The sequence below is a fragment of the Lepisma saccharinum genome, chromosome 17 (genome assembly GCF_977018435.1).
Source record: "Lepisma saccharinum chromosome 17, izLepSacc3.1, whole genome shotgun sequence".
NCBI classification, from domain to species: Eukaryota; Metazoa; Arthropoda; class Insecta; order Zygentoma; family Lepismatidae; genus Lepisma; species Lepisma saccharinum.
Genome location: NC_139245.1, coordinates 22,312,693 through 22,331,978, shown reverse-complemented (window position 1 = coordinate 22,331,978; position 19,286 = coordinate 22,312,693). Strand labels below are relative to the sequence as shown.

Here is a 19,286-nt window from a genome sequence, read left to right as displayed (position 1 = left end):
GACAAAGAGGAGTAATATATGCACCAAATACAATTTTTGCACACCGTTCCATTTCTTACCAAGAACGAGAGATGCTGTCCTTATTAGTTACAGTAACATGATGTGATTTTTGCTATTTAGTGTCTCATTTCCGCCACCTTTGGTTGATCGCGACGATGAGGATGAGTTATGATATGATGAAATTGATGAAGGGCCGCTCACAAAGAATATCCATGAGCGGGTCGGAATTCGAACCCGGGACCTCTTCCGTCGTAACCACTCCGCAACGGATGTCAGCTACAGTAAAGTAAGTTGTACGCATCTTCATCAGGTCAGAGCATTCTCGACGCTACCAGCTTCATCTTCAAACTTAAAACAGATGCAAGGGAGTATATTTACAGGTGTCCATAAGGGTGTCTTTTTTGTTTTGCTGAATTAACATCCTTTAGCGACGGTTTTTACCCTGACTATATACCCCTATATACCCAAGGACAGTGAAGTGGCCAAGGGGGGATTGACCGGGGTTATAACCCCCCCCCCACCCTTTGGCCAAGTATTCCTAAAAAAAAGATCGTCAAAGGTAGGAAAATATGACAAAATGAAAGCTGACACCAAGAAAAGTATACATAACCCCTCCTTTTCAGAAATCCTGGGCACGCCGCTGCCCAAGGATGTAAAGTATATTTTGCTTTCTGGATTATTATTATCATTATATCAATCAATCCTATGTAAGATACAGTGTTAGAGTAAATATATGGCACAGAGGCTCATTTGCAATATACGTAGTTTAACTTGAAGGCTCATAATCACACAAACAAATTTGTTTTCGCACTTTAATACACAGTATATATACTCTGACCCTTCTTGGAACTAGTGACAATCTGGTGAGGTACGATTTTATTAGGTGTTTATTTCGGGTGTTGTCTATGTGTCTGGTTGAACATCTTGTATTATTTTTTTTGCATAAAGTGCCGTTTCAATTATATCAAAGTTAAAATTGCATACAGTAAATATTTTTATGTATGCACCAATCTCTATACCCGCTACAATCGGAATGGTTTGTCTTATTTCGTGAATGAAGTGCAAGCGTCAAATACGATCTTACAATTCAGTTCAGATTTTTACTCTTCAAGGAAAGTTTGCCTAAAAATGCAACCGTAACCACTGAGAAGTTGCAAGTTTTGTTAACATTTCTTGAGAGTATGGATGGTGGAGAGACAGTGGGGAAAGTTGCCAGGGATGTTCTCCAATCGACCAAAGTATGCATGGCAATAGAGACAAATTTCATCCTTGATGGGGATGATTTTGTTCCCGATAAATAAGTAACATTTGTCAGAAATATTTCGCAAATGTAAATTACATGAAGCGAGTATGGTTTATCAGCACAAATCGCTGTCAATTAAAATGCCTATTATAAAATTGACTGCATTCACATAACAAGAAATGTATAATAATATTTCAAGTTGACCAGGAAAAGAGTAATGCATTAATAAATTTCATGTTAAAACTTAATAAGATCGCCGTGATTAACTCAAGAGGCTGTAAAACAACGTAATTGTATTTTTTTTTGCTATTTAGTGTCGCTTTTCTTCCATTTTTGCCCAATCGCGACGATGAGGATGAGCGATGGTTGGATGAAGCTGATGAAGAGACACTCACAAAGAACACCAAATCGATCATTTAACGCACTCGACATAAATACCGAAATAGAGAGAAAGTTAACAAAACTTTAAATCTTGCATATGCTGGTAAGAATAAGATAGTTCATATGTGAAAAATCCAACAAATGTTGATTAGTTCTACAAAAGGTTAAAATTGATTTAGAACAGGAAAATAGCTAATACATATGTTCCAAAATGTAATAACAATTTATGGAAAAAATACGATATAAACCAACAGTGGAGCAGTGAACGTTCGGATAGTCATTTATGTGAAGAAAATAATGAATCATTATGCAGTATTATTATTTTCATGTTCTGTTATAGTTATTGTTAACACACACAACATACACCCTCCTAACCAAAGTAAAGAGTATTAATTCGCACACTTATACTGAGAACACGTGTACCAGACTATAAGTAGATATCTGCGAGCGAAAGTGAAAGTGAAAGCTTGAAACTGCTGCCCAACGAACAGGAAAGTAATACGTGTTTGCCTCGTGCTGGAATCCAAAAGGGCCTCCGGAGGGACGTCGTGTAATTGAGCGAGATAACCAGGAGAGTGTTGACAGAACTCTCCGCTCCAAGGAGGTCCATTGATGGCCAATAAATAGGTTTCCCGGTCATGGAATATCTGATTCCCACCTGCCAGAAGCCCCTGCCATGAAAGGGCTTAGACAATGCGAGCCCCTTAACTCCACGGGCACAATGGCCTCTTCCCAAGCCATCATATTCTTCGCCCACGTCAATCATAAGCCTCGAATCTTCGCTGGTCAAAAGATCCACCCCTGCTCTTTCGCCCGGCCATGTCAACAAACTGGGCAAACAGACTGCAAGGCGTCTGTTGAGCTGGGATATAAAGACCTAATCCCAGTAATCATTGTGAATGATGGTGGCTCGTATTGCCTGTATCAAGGAGCTTGTTTTCGTATGTTTTGTTTCTCGATCAGCAGGATTCAGCCAAAGAATACAAACAAAATTTGTGGAACTATTGGGTGAGAGAGACCAATTAGATACTGGTGGAGACTTGAATCAGCACAGATTATAATAATAAATTCTTCATGCTATGAGATATCCAAAATAAAACTCTGTCCAATGAGTTTGAGTGTACTTTATACCCATAGGTCTATAGGTTAATCATCACTTTAACGTGAAATCCAAACCATGTGCCTCCACCGGGAATTGCCCTTGATTACAAGGCGACAACATTGGGGAGGCACTATCGTGTCCAATGAAAAATGTAACTTATCGCATATTTTTTGTTAGTATAATTAGTGTTAGTCTCGAGACTAACACTAATTATAATAAATATTCAAGTTAATTGGAAGGCTTTCCGATTGCATAGTGGTAAAGTTGTCGACTTGTAAACAAAGGGTCCAGGGTTCGATATCTGGTGGAGGTGCATAGTTGTTCGGATCCCACTTTAAACTGTAGGTTCAGTTCCGATTAACCTATCTGTAGAAAACGGCATAAAAGAGTTTAATGCGTCTCACCCAAGATAAAAATTTTCAGTTTGTCCATAGAATGAACTTAACGAATTTCTATGAAGACCAGAGCTTATTGTATTCGACAAATCGCATATCACAATAAACGAGAGCGCTCATTTTTGCTCGAAATGTGTAGAATGTAGGAATTATCCTCATCACGTATGGCAACATAACTGAAATGTAAGGCTTCAGTGAAAGGCTTGTTACGCCAGGATTCGTATGCAACCAAATTTACATTTGTGTCAAGCACGGCTGCATGTAACTAGGATGAAATCATTTCGACATGTAATCAGTTCTCCAAGAGTGGTCTAAGCACTCATCTCGGAACAGTGATTAACACTGTAGAAGTCTGTAATGAATATAGATGGATACATGGAGAACACAATGTAAATAAGTAGATGTAGAAAAAAATGTGATATGATGAAGCATTGCAGAGCTTTTGACTATGCACAAGGCTAATCGGGACTGATTCTACAGCTTAAAGTGGGATCCGAAACACTGTGTGCCTCCATCGGGTATCGAACCCGGAACGCCTTGATTACAAGGGGACGACGCTACCACTGCGCCATCGGGAAACCACATGTCCACAATAGAAAAGCGAAATAGCAATAAATAAAACAATTTTTCTCCCCAACAATTGCTGTCGACATGGTAAGTGAAATGGGTTTCTGCATGTGCTCAAGAATAAATTAGTTTGTCATGCACACTTTAAGACAGTGAATTTAATTAGCTTTACTAACATATGGTCCTCCTCCGTAGCCGAGCGGGTTAAGGCGTTCACTCGTCTTGAGATCGTTCGCTGCGGGACGGCGCAGGTTCGAATCCGGCTCTGGTCGGAATTTATTCGGCCTACGTATAGGGCTGGTGGCAACCCACCATCGTGAGGAAATTGGGAAGCTCCGAATGAGTGAGCAGTAACCCGGTCGAGAAGACCTACAACGGCTGGGGGTTCGACGGGCTGACCACCCGTCACCCAAATACTGGTCTAAGATCTCCACGCTATAACAGGTGACGGAGGAACAGTGTGGGAGGGAGACCAGCAGTCGGTAGGTAAGCCAAGGTTCTCACGGGCTGTCGCGCTATGGGTTATGGGGGTTACTAACATATGAGTTCAGTTTTTAATTCTGATTTAGCGCCCTCTACCAAAAGAACAATGACGAAATTACAAAAGAAGATTTAGAAAATTCAAATAAACACTATTAGTAATAATAAGATTTCCTTGTAAATCGCAGGTTTAAAAATATATTATAGTAAGAGAAAACCTAAACTGAATATAATAAACATAAATTTGAAGGCAAGGTTCAACTTTACTCAAGTAAAATTCAAAGAATGGCCAGCAAAGCACGAACGAATCTGTCTAATCATCTGTGAAATTCCTTTACTTCTTTCTCACACGTAAACAATATTTCAATCAAAATATTTTATGAGTATATATCGTACACGGATATTTATTGTGATAAATCGCATAAGTTACAAATATTGTAAATATCCTGTAGATAAAGACTAAGATCAGAGCTGTGCTAAGACAAAAGTGTATGTATCTTCAAGAATGTAACAGCTAACAGGCAATCAACAACAGATTATATCGTAAGTAGCTGTCATGTGATACATCACCTTTCCATTAGCAAGCATTTCTCCCTCATCCCCTCTAACCTTTTAATGGCCACAGAATGGAAATTTCTCAGTGTGTCTTATGAAGCACGGACAATTAAAATAAAATAATACCAGTCCTGATTCTTCTTATTAGATGGGCCTCCCCGATGGCGTAGTGGTAACGTCGTTGCCTTGTAATCAAGGGATCCCGGGTTTGATACCCGGTAGAGGCACAAAGTGGTTCGGATCCCACTTTAAAACTGTAGGTCCAGTCCCTATTAGCATATCTGTGCATAAAGTGAACTTATGAAAACAACAAATCAATTTTCTTATTAGATGTATCAAACTTCTATGTTTACAAATGTGTATAGGCACTTATAGCTTAGGAGTATTTGTAGCTGTAATATATGAAACAGACTCCATGCATAATTTACGAAACGTGGAAATTCAAGCATAGCATTAATAACAACAAATATGCTAATTGTGAAATGTATGGCAATGATTTTTTATGAACACAAGAAATTTCCTGGCTTCCTCGAATCCTCGATGGCGCAGTGGTAGCGTCGTTGCCTTGTAATCAAGGGGTCCTGGGTTCGACACCCGGTGGAGGAACATAGTGGTTCGGATCCCACTTTAACTGTAGGTCCAATCCCGATTAGCTTTATTGTGCATAAAGTGGTCTTAAAACACCAACTCAATCAAAAATAAGAAATAAGAAAAGAAATTTCCCGATTCAATCAAATGTCTGTTCAAAACAAGTCCACTGCTGCAACGGAATTCTTGTTTCAAGTTCATTTTATGCATATATATATCAGGACTGTAGGCAGCTTACAGTTCAAAATTGGATTATACTACTGAATTATGCCCGCACTGAAAATTAAACTCAGGACTTGGGTACGCATGTGTAGCTAAATGACAAAGTAAAATAATATCTGGCTCCTTACGTATCACAAAACTGGAATGTTGGGCTTGAATCATGGTACGCCTAGTTTCGTACGCAACCAAATTAACATTTGTGCCAAGCATGGCTGCATAACGGATAGGAGGATTTCTCTGCTTTCGGACAGTGCAGTGGTCCGAATAATGGAATAATAATAATCCTGATCGAAATTGAGTTGTTTCGAGCAAGAATAACAAAAAGGGAAGAAAGTTACAGGTAACGGTAGGCCAATTGGCCTGCTCTATATTAGTATTTTTTTCATCCCCATTGTGTGTTTGTAAAGAACCGAACATTACTCTTGCTAGAGAAAAGTTTTTGTTTCAATTATTGAACATCACAATGCGGAGAACATGATTGAACGTGGTGATGAACCAATTGCCATCGCCTGTTCAAAATGATCCCGTGCTATTTCTGGTACGTAATCGTTGATTTCAACTCATATCATCCCTTCCATAATTGTTCTCTTGTCTTATATATTTCTTTGAATTACTGAATTTTGAATTTTAATAAAGGAAAGGATTGTAGCTTAATTGTCACATTCATTCAGTGCAGGCAGTGGCGTGCCCAATGGGGTGTTGATGGGGTCATGCCCCCCCCCCCCCCGCTTGGTCCAGTATTCTTTAAAGAAAAGGACGTCAAAGACAGGAAAAGATGAGGGCTGACATCTAAAAAAGTATACGTAGCCCACCCTTTCGAAAATCCTGGGCACACCACTGAGTGCAGGAACGATATCCAAACGTCTTGCTCTTCGCACTGCGACAAAAAGACTGCTGCCCCCTTGTTCCTTTCTGGGGCAGGAAGGGGCACAGACATCCTCAGAATTCTGTTCTATCCTTCATCATTGTCATTGTATCATTCACCGTCAGCGAACGCTTTCGGTAGTCGAGGATAATCTCCAGGAATAAATGCCATGCTCAACAAAGTATTATGCGACACTCCTTTTGCCGTTTCAGTTGCTGCAACACATCAGCTAAAATATCAAGCATTGACGCACTGCCAGCCTTCGCTTGTCTCCTTATTTACGATTTGAAAGGCCGCGGGCAGAGGCAGAGATGAAAGGGGCCAGGGCTGGGCTCAACTTTTCAACGTCTCTATTTGAGAGATCCATTGTGCGGGGGCACTGGCCTGAGAAATGTCCCTCTTATAAATCACGGGGCCCCCCGAGGCGGCAGGCATCAGGTACGGCGCCGTTCAATAAATCGAGTTTTAAAATGCGGGGCCGGGGAGGGTCGGGCTGTCCCCGCGTATTCAGGAGCTAATGGTACTCGAGGACCGAGTCTGTAACATCCGTGAAAGTGGTCTCCCGCTCGAACCCTTTCCAGCCGAACGCGCGGACGGACGCTTCACGTATGTTGGCGAACGTTGTCGTGTTAACACGATCATACATACACATGCTTATGAATAACTTACGCTGTTAAATGTGTGCATAATCTTTGCTTTTACATGGCGTGCGTGTGGCCTTCCCCGCTTTCGATACGAATTAGTCGTGAAAAAATACATTTCCGAAGCCTTTTATGTAGTGTTTTTACGTATACATTTTCTCACGTTTGATACATACTGTATTGTTCCATTCCGTCAAATGTTCTTATTTATGTTAGTTCGAAATTAGTGATTCCCCTCCAGATACACTCACATAACACACCCACACACATAATGCACATACTACAAATTTGCCTCAACAATTCTCATAAAATTTTACAAGAAAAAATAAAAATATTCTGCATGAAAATTTATCTAACACACCAACTCATAGATCGAAATTACTAAGATAACTAAAAAATAAATGAAACTCCAAACTCAATACCAATAAGAATAGTGCCGAAATTATAATTCAGAAATCCTCCGGAACACTTTCACATATAAACTTTTTCCTTTTTCTGATGGTGAACATATTTAACTCGCTCTTTATCATCTCACGAAGTTTAACAGAAATCTTCCTCGAAATATTATTCTTAATTGGCACATTTGACCCTCCTGGTCGTAAAGAGACCCGTAAATATTCCCTGGGTACATGCCATTGCCAAAATCTTAAATGATTTAACCTCTGACCACAACAGATATTTCCATAACATTGCAGAGAATTCTGTACAACTTATTATGCGTTGAAATATAATGACCTCATAGATCTGTATAAGCTCTTACCACGGCATAGGCTATAGGCATTCTACTAATTTCTTTCAACCACAAAACCTAGCTATAATTTTGCCACCTAATAATTACACTATTCAAGATCTATGTCTTGTGACATTGCAAAGAGTTATGAGGCAAGTGAATAAAAATTTAGTAAATTATTTTTAGAAGTTCTCAAAGGTGAATGAGCTGCATGGTTACAAGTATCTTGAGGAACAATAATGTGTATTATCTAATACGAGTTAGCGCCGTTTTAAAGACAAGATAGGCTATAATATTTATTTACATATTTTTTCTTACAAGAAAAAAGAGAGTGGGCTTGATGAACTATGTATTGAACAGTATTAGATATACTCTAAATTTGTATATTCCCTCTACGCTGGCTCAAACTGGAATACATACAGGTGAGCCCGTTGGACTTTTTTTTGTGTTTGAGAAAACATCGTAAATCAGCGCGCATGTATGTATGGAAAATTAATTGACTCGAACATTTTAAATGCTATTACTATTCTGAAAATTATTAGCCTATGTCCCTTTAATATATATATATTACCTTGGACTGGATAATTATTTTAATGAATCTTTGGTCATACCAGATTGGAAAAGTTTTACCGCTGAAACTTGAAATCGTAAATTATAAAATAGGAAAACTGTAACACAAAGGCCAGTTTGCCGTCAATGCTTTAAATGCATAAATATTGTGGAAGATGCCTCAATTAAAGAAAACTGCGCTCTGGTTATTCGGCAGATTCGATTCAGAATACAGGTTGCCGCCATCTTTGCACTAACTGGGTGCAAGCACAATTCGTAGTTGTAGCTGTGAATCTATCTTTTCCTGTCTAATGCTATATTCTTTCTTTACAGAATAGTACAAAAGAGAAATTGTGTACCGAATTAACTGAGGTGATACGTAGAAAAAATCGTAAATCCAAGTAATGAAGTTATCCTTGTTGGTTTATAACACTCGGCTATTTTTATAGCACTGGCTGTGCCAATAGCATGGTATAAAACGTTCTTTCAAATTATACAGTTTACACAAACAAGAGCTTCTAAAAGTGGGGAGAATATGGGACGCGTTCGTTTTTCAGTTTGATTTTCAGGGTCGAATTCACACGAGTGGAAATGCCAGCTGGACCTCCCATTGGTGCAGTCAGTAATCCCATTGCCTAAGCCTTGATCCCTCAAACAGACCGCCTGCTTACGAAAAACATGAGCCTTTTTCAATTTTAAAGGACTCGAGAAGGAAGTTTTTTCCCCTTCAGATGCTATCTGCTGCTAGTCTTTGTTGAATATCCGTGCAAGGTTCATTTTGTCTTTGCAAGTTGTTCAGCCGGTAAGAAGTGCTACTCTACACTATACTTAGACGGCATCCCTAAGTTTTTTCAAAAGTCCAAAAGCACGGAGACAGGCAGATTAAATACGAAACCCTGTGATTCACGTGATAACCACGTAATATTCCATGAATGTTCAGAAAGCAAGGCTGAACTGCCTTCTGCTAAAAATGTACGTGCTTTTGACAGAACTTTAACTTTTAGGTGGTGCTGATGTACTAATTACCATTGTTTTCACCCTATAGATATATTACACACTTGTTTCCGATCATATTGTTTTCGTGGGTAAAAGACAATAAAATTTCAGGGGGGAAACTTAAACCAAAAAAGTAAGTCTTCTATTTTTTCCAAGCGATGTGAACGGTTACACGTTGAAGTAATTTTTACGCTTGAATATGGTTGTGTAAATAGCTTATAAAACATTTATTACCATCATTCGGTTTTACTCTCGTGGTATCTTTCAGCACTTTTGCAAGGACGAAAAACAGGAACAAACAATTATACATTTTTTCTCGCTTTGCTTGATATCTGCCTAACCTAAGAAATATCATAAAAAGTTCATATACATAAGCTTCCTGAAATATATTTTTGTCATTTTTTACATCATGCGGTTAGATAAATAGATAAAACTTTTCAGTTGATAAAGAAACAATAAATCAAAATATTTTCCCTAAGAAATCAAAATGTATTTTTCAATTAAGAGTTTTCAAGGACAAGTAAACGTAACTTCACGCAAATATGTTAATATAATTCGGTAAATCTGTTAACATTATAATATACACTTTCATCATAAAAATATGTCTCTGACACACACTGCTATGGAATAAAGTAGAATTTATTTAAAATATGAGCCTTTGTAGCTGTATATAGCTTAAAATAATGGTGCGTTTTTCTATATCCCCTCCCCCTCTTGCCCTCTTCGTTGTTCCTCTTCTCTCCTCAGTTCTTCGACCTCGTAACTATCCTCATCATGTTCTTCACTCCAGATCCATCTAAATACTAAACATATAGCCTACTTGTTTTGCCTCCCTTACTTTGCACTAGAGGAGAATGTGAAATTTCATCTCTTTTCCGCATAACCAATATCCTGCGATGCTGTCCTCTCATTTTCGTTTTAATTGTGTCCATCTCTCCAATCTGAATCAGGTCAATCATTACATGGCCTATCTTTTGCTCCGCACAGTTCCTCCTCCTCTATTTTCAGGCCTGATCCACTATTTCATTACATTCTGCCGAAATTCTCTGTACGCTAATGTCTTCGAGTCATCCACATATGACTCCTAAACCTTGCACATCTATTCTCCCGTCCACTCCTCTTTCCAGATCCACACCAACCTTACTCTATATAATTCCTTTCTTATGTTTACTACCCATTGTCGCTCCTGTTTCCTATTTATTTGAGCCTGAACAAAAGTTTCATAAATTTTCCCATATCCCTATGCACCCCAAACGTTGTTGTACCCCTACATATTATTTGGAAGGATCTTTAATCGAAATACTTATGTATTTGGAATCACAACTTTTCCATAATCAAATTGTAATATTTTAAATATCATCATATTCGCGAGAAATGAGCATTTGCTTGTCGATTCAGTGCATTCAGAAAAAGATACAATAAAGTTAGTGTAAAGACAGTGTTAACTTGTTACGTTTATGAATTCATTGTCTGACGATGTATGTTTATCCTTTGCAGTTGCGAATGGGAGTCCAGCATGGAGGAAGTCCGACGACAGGACGATGCCATGGCCCGCCGAGAGCACTTTCACTGCAAGTAAGCTTCGATACCTTCTGCATGCAAAGAATTCTTCGAGCGTGGTGTTCAAACATTGGTCCATAATATTTATTCTTTAACGTCTTCCCAAAAATATGCCTGAAAGAACATCGTGCTCACGAAAAAAAGCTAGTGTTTTTCATAATAATAATTAAAAAAAAAAACACTGCAAAATCTATGAATTTTCAAAATCAAAGTCTTATAAGAAACCTTATTAACGCAAAAGATTAATTAGGAATATTTAGTGATCAAATATATTATTACGAATTATTATTGGCCTCCCGGATGGCGTAGTGCTAACGCTGTCATAAGAGATCCCACATCGATCCACCGTAAAGAAGCATTGCACAGTGGTTCGGATTCCACTTTAAACTGTTGGTCCAGTTTCGATTAACTTCGAGTACCAAGGTAAAAATATTACGTAAAGTACCAAGACTGGGTCATTTTGACCCAGGCACAATTTTTAAAAAAATACATTTAGTTGGATGCAGTGAGTTATAATTGGGATGTACAATAAACAGGACAATGTGCCTGATTGTATCATGTATTACAATACATGTTATATACATATAATAAAATAATATGTATTGTCTACATGAAAGTAAATAAGCACATACACATTCAGTGTGGACACAAGAGATGCAATTTTTAATGTACTCTATTAATAACAGTTTTCATTCAAACAATACTTGAAATATAATAATTCAAAGTTAAAAATATAAACATACAAATAAGATGTCTCTTTTAGAGGAAACTGACTTCACATATTCCATTCTGATTGCACTTGACAGTCCTTGCAGAGCGGTTCGCTGATATAGTGTGCTTTGCATACAAACTTATTTATTGGTATTTTTTGTATACCAACTTTAGTGAAATGATATGCAAAAGTAAAAACGCATGTTGAATGAGGAATACTTATAATATTATGCCACTATGGCTCTAAAATCGTGAAATTCCTAAAAAAAATTCATCGGGGTGAAATTGACCCAGTCTTGGTACTCGAAGGGTTAACCTGTGAAAATAAAGTGGCTTAAAATGAACTTGTGACAAAGAGTTGTTTTGTAATATTATATTGCTTCTTTCTTTTACAAAGCTAACAAACATAATTTACAGCTATTGATAATAAACTAGATAATTAGGCAACTGAGCTTCAGTGCAACTCTTCAAGGTTAATGAGGTAATTAATTGGGAAAAAACATTCGGCATATTTTTCAGAATTAACGTACACGTTCGAGTTGGGGTATAAGAACCATGACCCCTGGTGCCGTTTTCATTTTTTTAAAAAATAATATTTTTTCAGCGCGCCACTGCAATGTGTCAGTTCGTTCGATTTTGATTGATTGACTTGCTTTAATTTACTTCGCTTTTTGTGCCACTTTTGGCTAATTTGCGAAGATGGGGATGAGTGATGATAATGGACACTCACAAACATCAATGCCCATCCCGGGATTCAAACCCAAGACCCCTGACGTCGTAGCGCGATGTGCTAACCACTCCGCCACGGGGGCCCACAACAGTTCGTTCAAGAACCATAAATAACCAACGATATGCTTTCTTACTTTTGTTGAAACATTAATGTTTTATTAAACGCACCACGCTTGAAGAATTATCATGAAGACCAGGTCCATCCATTGTGCTTTCTGATTCTGAGAAGGGAATTAGAAATAAATATATTAAATACCATGTATTTTCATTGACCGACGCCTTACATTTTGGAAACTTTTCATCCGTTACATCATCTTGGGGAATATTCTAAAATAATTAATCATTTATTTCAGCAGAAGTCTGGAAGACTGACTACTTATGAAACAAACAGTAAATAATCAATAGCCCGCAATTCCGAATTAGAAATAACCAGTGCTTTCTTTATTCTTCTGGCGGTACGCAACGGTACGCCGTACAGGCACCTTTTTGTAGGTGACAGTAAACTAAAGATATTTTATTGTAACTAAAGAAATGTGTGCGTAACTACATAGATGCACGATTATTTACGACTTGACATATAGCAGGATATTTTGAGTAATTTAAAAAATAAATAGAGTAACAATAATAATAAACCAAATTGAAGGGTACCGGAACCTTTCTTCAAAGGAAAAAAACACTGGAAATAACCACTGGCGTACGCCGAGTGGTTGAGGGGGATGATGGGGCTACAGCCTCTCACGAAATTTTGAGAAAATAAAAATTTTCAAATTAAAATCCGTTAAGAACTAAAAATTTAAATGCAAACCCCCTTAAAGTGACCCCCGATTAACATTTTTGTCTGAGTACAATTTTAATAGATTGAAAAGCTCCAAATATATGACATATTTTATTATGTATCTCACCCCCCACCCCGAAGAAAATCCTGCGTACGACAGTGGAAATATCTATAATAGAGCCCTGCATTCCTGGGTCAGTGTAGTTCATGTGATTATGTAGCGCCAACTTTTGAATTTAGGGCAAATCATCAGCCTACTTGTGTATTATTGCATAAAATTATAAAACATATCTCCAAGTTCAGCCTACCCAAAAGTTGGCGGCACTGATCCTCGCTGTTACTATTACGCTAACAAAAGAGGAAGAAAAGCAACGCAAAATAAGAAAAAATACAATGCTTCAGCTGATTCTGTGCGAGCTGACTACCACGGAACATTGTACGAATTCGTTCGGATCAAGATTGAAGTGTTTTTCCGTGTCTCGCAGGCGGCCATTCCCATGTAACCGCGTCTTCCTGTGACTCACCGTCTTCTCGGTGGGAACCGACGTTCTGTGTTTGACCTTCAGATCCGGAAGGCGAGGACCGAAAATCCGTGTGTCAACCGAGAGGCGCGAGCGAGCGGCAAATCCCCTGAGCAAACCCCGGGGACAGATGATCTACAGCGCGGACAGGGGTTAATTCACTCGCGCTGCACATTTAGCTGCCGGCTTAATTAACAAAGGGCGACGCCGGGGCCCCGTTGTGGAGGTATTTAACATGCAAGCGGCCGAGTGTGCCTACATAATTATCAGATGGTCGTGCCATAAATCAGTCTCGTTTTTTCCAGAGGGTTTCAAAGGATTAACAGAATCTTCGCTGAATCAACATTGGCGGTCACAAAGGAAGATCTCTTATTCAATTTGCAAAGATTTCTCATGCGATTCCTTTCTCTTTTATGTCTTCTTTCTTACTCACTGCCTTAGTTAGTTAGTGGCTGGGAAAAGAGAAGTGTAAGAAGTGTAAAATTTAAGATTTATCTGCAGCTTGCCATATTTACGCAGAATAAAACTTAAAATTATGATAATAAATTTGACTCCACACTTCGGATCAGCGGAGTTTCCATTTTCGGTAATCCGGATTCCATTTTAAAACTGTAGGTCCAGTCTCAATTAATTCATCTATGCATTGAGTACCATTAAAAGAGAGAGAGTGCATTAACTCAGTAAAACCGATCAAATTATTCTTCATCGAATATAATTGTATGCAAAAATTAATAATAATCATTAAATTTGTTTTCAATTCAAATATATGTCAATCATTTTCATTATTCATTTACTTTATGTCCGTTTTTCCTTTGCATATACTGAACACAGGATTTTTTTTTACCAGCAGCACGCAAAATTAATTCAACTGAACCGCATTTATAATACAGGTAGTCCATTGGTTGCTGTTATCAATATGCAGAAACAACCACAGAAAGCGGTCTGGGCAATATTATTTCAGAACGTAAAATTAAATTACTCAAAACATAACATTCTCTAATTTCGCTTACTATATCTCCATGACATTCAGTTAGTCCCACAGTATTTATAACAGAAGCATCGAACCTTTTTCATGTGTAAGGCCAGTTAAACAATTGGACGCGGCCATATTACACACTAAAATACAGACTCTCGGTTAATTGATATTGCTCTTTTAGACGGAATGTACGAACCAGATACAGGACTCGTATAAGACTGAAGCTTGCAATGAACCATATCACGTATGAAGATATAAATGGGAGTTTTTTTTTTTAAAAAAAAAAGCTGGTTGTTATTTTAATGATGAGACCAAATATAAAAATATAAATGAAAGTAAAAAGTGCTTTGCACCACGCCATGAAGTTGTATAGGGGGTGTGGAGTTAGGGCACCACACTTTCTTGATCACGGCCGAAGGTGGGGGTGATGTGATCAGCACCACGCCCCTGGCCGCCTTTGCCCACCAGAGTTTCATCCAGGTACCAACTTTGTACGACGCTGGGTTAGCACCGGAGCCGCTTGAACAGGTGGAAAAAATCCCGGGTCTCTCGCATGGTAGTCAGACGCCCTAACGAATGAAAGAAGAAACAAAATGAAATTCCCAAGATTGGATCTTCACTCGAACTCATGAACTTGCTGCAACTTACGCGTATAATTCAGAATACAGCAGAATTTGTCAAGATAAAACATTTTTGAAAGAGTATAAGTTGGACCCTCTACTTTTGTAGCAAATTGAATTCCTAATTTCACATGTGCTGTATATTATGATCTGATGGAAGTTTTATGTAATAGATATACACACCAATTCCTATATTTCTGAAAGGGTGCATCTTACATGTATGGACCTGGTCTTATGAGCAGCATGTTTTACTGCATGATCTTTTGTTGTAAAATTAACAGACATGTTGCAAATGAGGGATTATGTAGTAATAATATTAGTAGTGTTAATGGTAGAGTATTAATGTAGCTGTGATTACATATACATTGCATTTTGTTATAGCTTTGAGTTAATTTAGTTTGATGCCTTGTTTGCTTAGTTATAACTGCTGTAAGATGTTTTTTTTTTTCTAATGATCGAATTTTTGAAATTATATACTTTCATAACAATCAAATAAACAGACTGACTAATACGTGAAATAAAAAGTAGGAATGTAAAATTCAGAGGAAAATAAATTTTGAATAAACATCAGATAGGTGGTGCAAGATAACATGTTATTTCAGTAATACAGTAAAAGCTTATGTAAAACTATAGATTGAGAAAAAAAATAACCAAAAGGAGAGCTCCCGATACCGTCTTCAAGGAGAATACGATCAGAACTATTCGAGTGGTTCATTACATTTTCGTGATTCGTGATATTTAGAGAGAGAAACTTTCAACGTAACTGCCTAACAACAAGCGCCAAGAAAGTGGCTCAAATATTTTCCACCTCTTTGCTATACACATCGATTAGCGACAAAAAAAAAAAAAAATTCAAAAATGCAGAAATGATGACCAAAATGTAGGGGAGAGTTTGGTGTCGTAACTGGAAACAATATATGAAACATATTTAAGAGACTGCAATAGTACAATGTTATTAAAATTTAAAAGCCAGTGACGTAATATTTTGTGGAATTTCAACATTTCCTACCGGTAATTAATTTTTATATTACATCCCTTACTTGAATGAAACTGTATGTTGGAAAATATTATATGTTGTAATAGTTTAGTGAACATAAAACATTGAAGCAAGCTATTTACATGATATTGTACTGCAGTCCACTATTTTGTGCACAATGTATTTATTAATTTACAATAATGACAGAAATTTGTTTACATCCAAGTACATCCCTGCGTATTTTCAATGTAAGTACCAAATGAAAACATCTTTTCCTGTAGTTTAAGGGTGCATGTATGTGTATGTAGATCTTTCTGGTGTAATTCAGGGATTGTATACGGTAATGCTAGTTTACTTATTAATTATGCAATATTTCAAATGCCTGCACAATTTTCAACATGGAAATACACTTCCACAGTTTGTTGCAGCCTACGTGCTCTAAGATTCAAATGATAAAAAGGGTAAATTCTGTAATCCGTGAGAGGATAAAATTGACTATGGGATTTTATGGGGTTTATCTTTGACCTTACATGTATATTGCAGTATAGCAGGGTTTCTGCTCGAGCAATAACACAAAATTAAAGAGTGGTAAATTTCAGATTTCTCATGGTAAGTTGAGCATGTAAAGGCAAAAAATGTAATCGCGTATAAACTGCCGCTAAGAATAGTCTAAACGCACGGCTATGAAAATAGGCGGTTGGACAGAATTGCGCTGGTGCCACATATGGGAAAAGCAAAGGGAAAGCAGGACAAAAGTAGTTGTTTCCCGTCAGTGGCGTGCCCAGGATTTTCGAAAGGGAGGGGTTATGTGTACATTTTTTAAGTAGTCAGTCCTCATTTTGCCATATTTTTCCTGTCTTTGACGTTTTTTTAGAAATATTGGACCAAAAGGGGGGGGGTTATAACCCCCACCAACCCCCCCTTGGGCACGCCACTGTTTCCCGTCCCGCGCAGTGTGACAATGTCAACCGAGTCCCATTCGATGGAGCTGGTGATCGTGTGAATTCAAAGTTCGTTTATATCACATGCATTTGAAAGACAAATTCTCTTAAACCTTCGAACACACTGGGTTGTGCTCCAACGTGGCAACAGCGCGAACTTCTGCCACCCGCCTAATTTCGTTGTCGTGCGTTTAGTAGGTAAATTGTATACATCTATCTTTCTTCTTCTACATTTTGTGTGTTTTTAAGGAATGATACTGTACCGGAGCACAGGTTATATAATTTAATTATGTTTCTTCTTTTCTTTTTCAATTTTTAACCTCACACTGTGGAAAACAGAGCAAATTAACATTATAATGATATTTTGACATTTGACATCTTTGCCGTCCACATTAATCGATATTTTCTAAAATTTGAAGAAAATTCGTCACACAATTCCCAAGAACATCTGATTTTTGACAGGCCTTAGCCATAAAAAAATATTATCAGACTTGATAATTTTACTTCAATTTTTACTTACTGTCGATATATAATGTGCTCTATTCGATCGGTCAATAATGATCAGACGAAGACTATAGACTTCTCTCTCAACTGCCGCATCTGCGCTCGTTTTGACTTCTCACACAAACGTCAAACAACTATGATAAAGATACTGTTTATGAATGTTTATTTTCTGAAGTTTTGACTATTTCTCGAACCGTGAACTTTTCAAGTTTGTGAAGAAAATTCCAACCTTCATTTAAACATTGTTTGAAACAAATAAAAGAATGATTTGTTCACAACCACCATTTTTTCCGACACTACTCTCTGCGTATTAAATTTACCTTTACATTCCCTTAAAATAATGACCTCCCATGTTGAAAGCTTTTCATAAGAGTGAGACACGATTTCTGAAAGCAATGATGAGAGAAAAAGTTTTAAAAAATATTTCAAGGGTCTGATTTATGGTTTTTGCAGTATGATGGAAAGAACTCGTTCCAAAAGATCGTTCTTTGAGACGAAATTTTGTAGCTGAAGTTGTTGACTCGCCCTGCAGCTGCTGACATAAAAAGGTAAGGATGGAAAGGGGGGGGGGGGGCTGGATAGAGAGAGAGAAAAGAAAATCCCAACTGTGTATGTGTCTGTCGAGATCTTATCAACAGATCGTATCGTGGGGCAGAGCTTTCTAAATTGAAGAGATAGAGGGTCGTAAATGAACTGGTCCTTTGTTGGCGATTGTATCTTGTGACAGAGGAAGTGTCGGTCTGTTATGTTGAACTGTTTGCAAGTCGCATTACCATCACAAAGAGCCGAGTTTTGACATGGATCCTCTCTTTTTTTTCACAGGGCCGCAAGAAGAGCGACTTGAGTCCTGGGCACGGCCACAGCTAAGCTCCGCCCACCAGGCTACCCGTGGGTTGGGCATCTGCGGAACAAGACACGCCCCTCACTGCAAGTAGCGTAGATCAACGTCCCCCATCAACGCACCTTTCTTCTCTCTCATTCTTGTGTCTTTTGTCAATAAAAATGTCGCTTCGTACGTAAAAAGTTGTGTCTACTTTCATGAGCGTTCCTGTTTCCTGTGCTGGTTTCAGCAGCAAGCGCACACACACTCACATGTTTTAACGGTTCTTTGGGTAATTTCATAATAATTATGTTCACACTGCAATGGTCACTAGGAAATAAAAGAGGTGGCGGATTAAGGGGTGAGCATCAAGACGTACAAAAATAAAAACAAAATTGTCAATATCGTAATTCTTTCTTAACGATATATTAAATTTAAATTAAAATAAAATAGCAATACAATAAGTGGCTAATTGATAAAGCTACAAGTGAAGTCAGATTAAAAGTAGTTAATCCGCCATTGGCTCACTTGCATGTGACATGTGTGTATATTTAGAGAAATTAAATAATTGTTACATAACTACATATTAATTGCGTACGTTTAATTTTATTTGTTTCTACTCGAATGTAATTAAAGTATGATGTAATATAGGGTCTAGCTTGCATACGATAATTTTTTTCTCTTTCTTAGGTTTTTTTTAAATTGATTTACCGTATTTTATCACTGACAAGGGTTGGTTGTATATGAACTGCCCATGAAGCCGAAACGCGCCTGCTTAAATAAAGATCATTCTATTCTATGTATAAACTCGTGCAAGATATTCAAATGAGCATGCATCA

At 37.8% G+C, this 19,286-nt stretch overlaps 1 protein-coding gene across 3 annotated transcripts in view; it reads left to right on the top strand.

Moving 5' to 3' along the window:
• Bgb (core-binding factor subunit big brother) overlaps positions 1-18,637 on the top strand; it is a 72,750-nt gene extending 54,113 nt beyond the window's left edge. For 2 of the 3 annotated variants that reach the window (XM_083138519.1, XM_083138518.1), the window contains exons 6-7: positions 10,812-10,889; positions 18,450-18,637. In XM_083138519.1, coding sequence (XP_082994645.1) covers positions 10,812-10,889; positions 18,450-18,494 — 123 coding nt within the window. In that variant the 3' untranslated portion in view covers positions 18,495-18,637. Of the gene's footprint in view, positions 1-10,811; positions 10,890-18,447 lie in introns of all 3 variants that reach the window. The other variant, XM_083138520.1, reaches the window with a different exon arrangement.
• Positions 18,638-19,286: the final 649 nt, after the last annotated feature.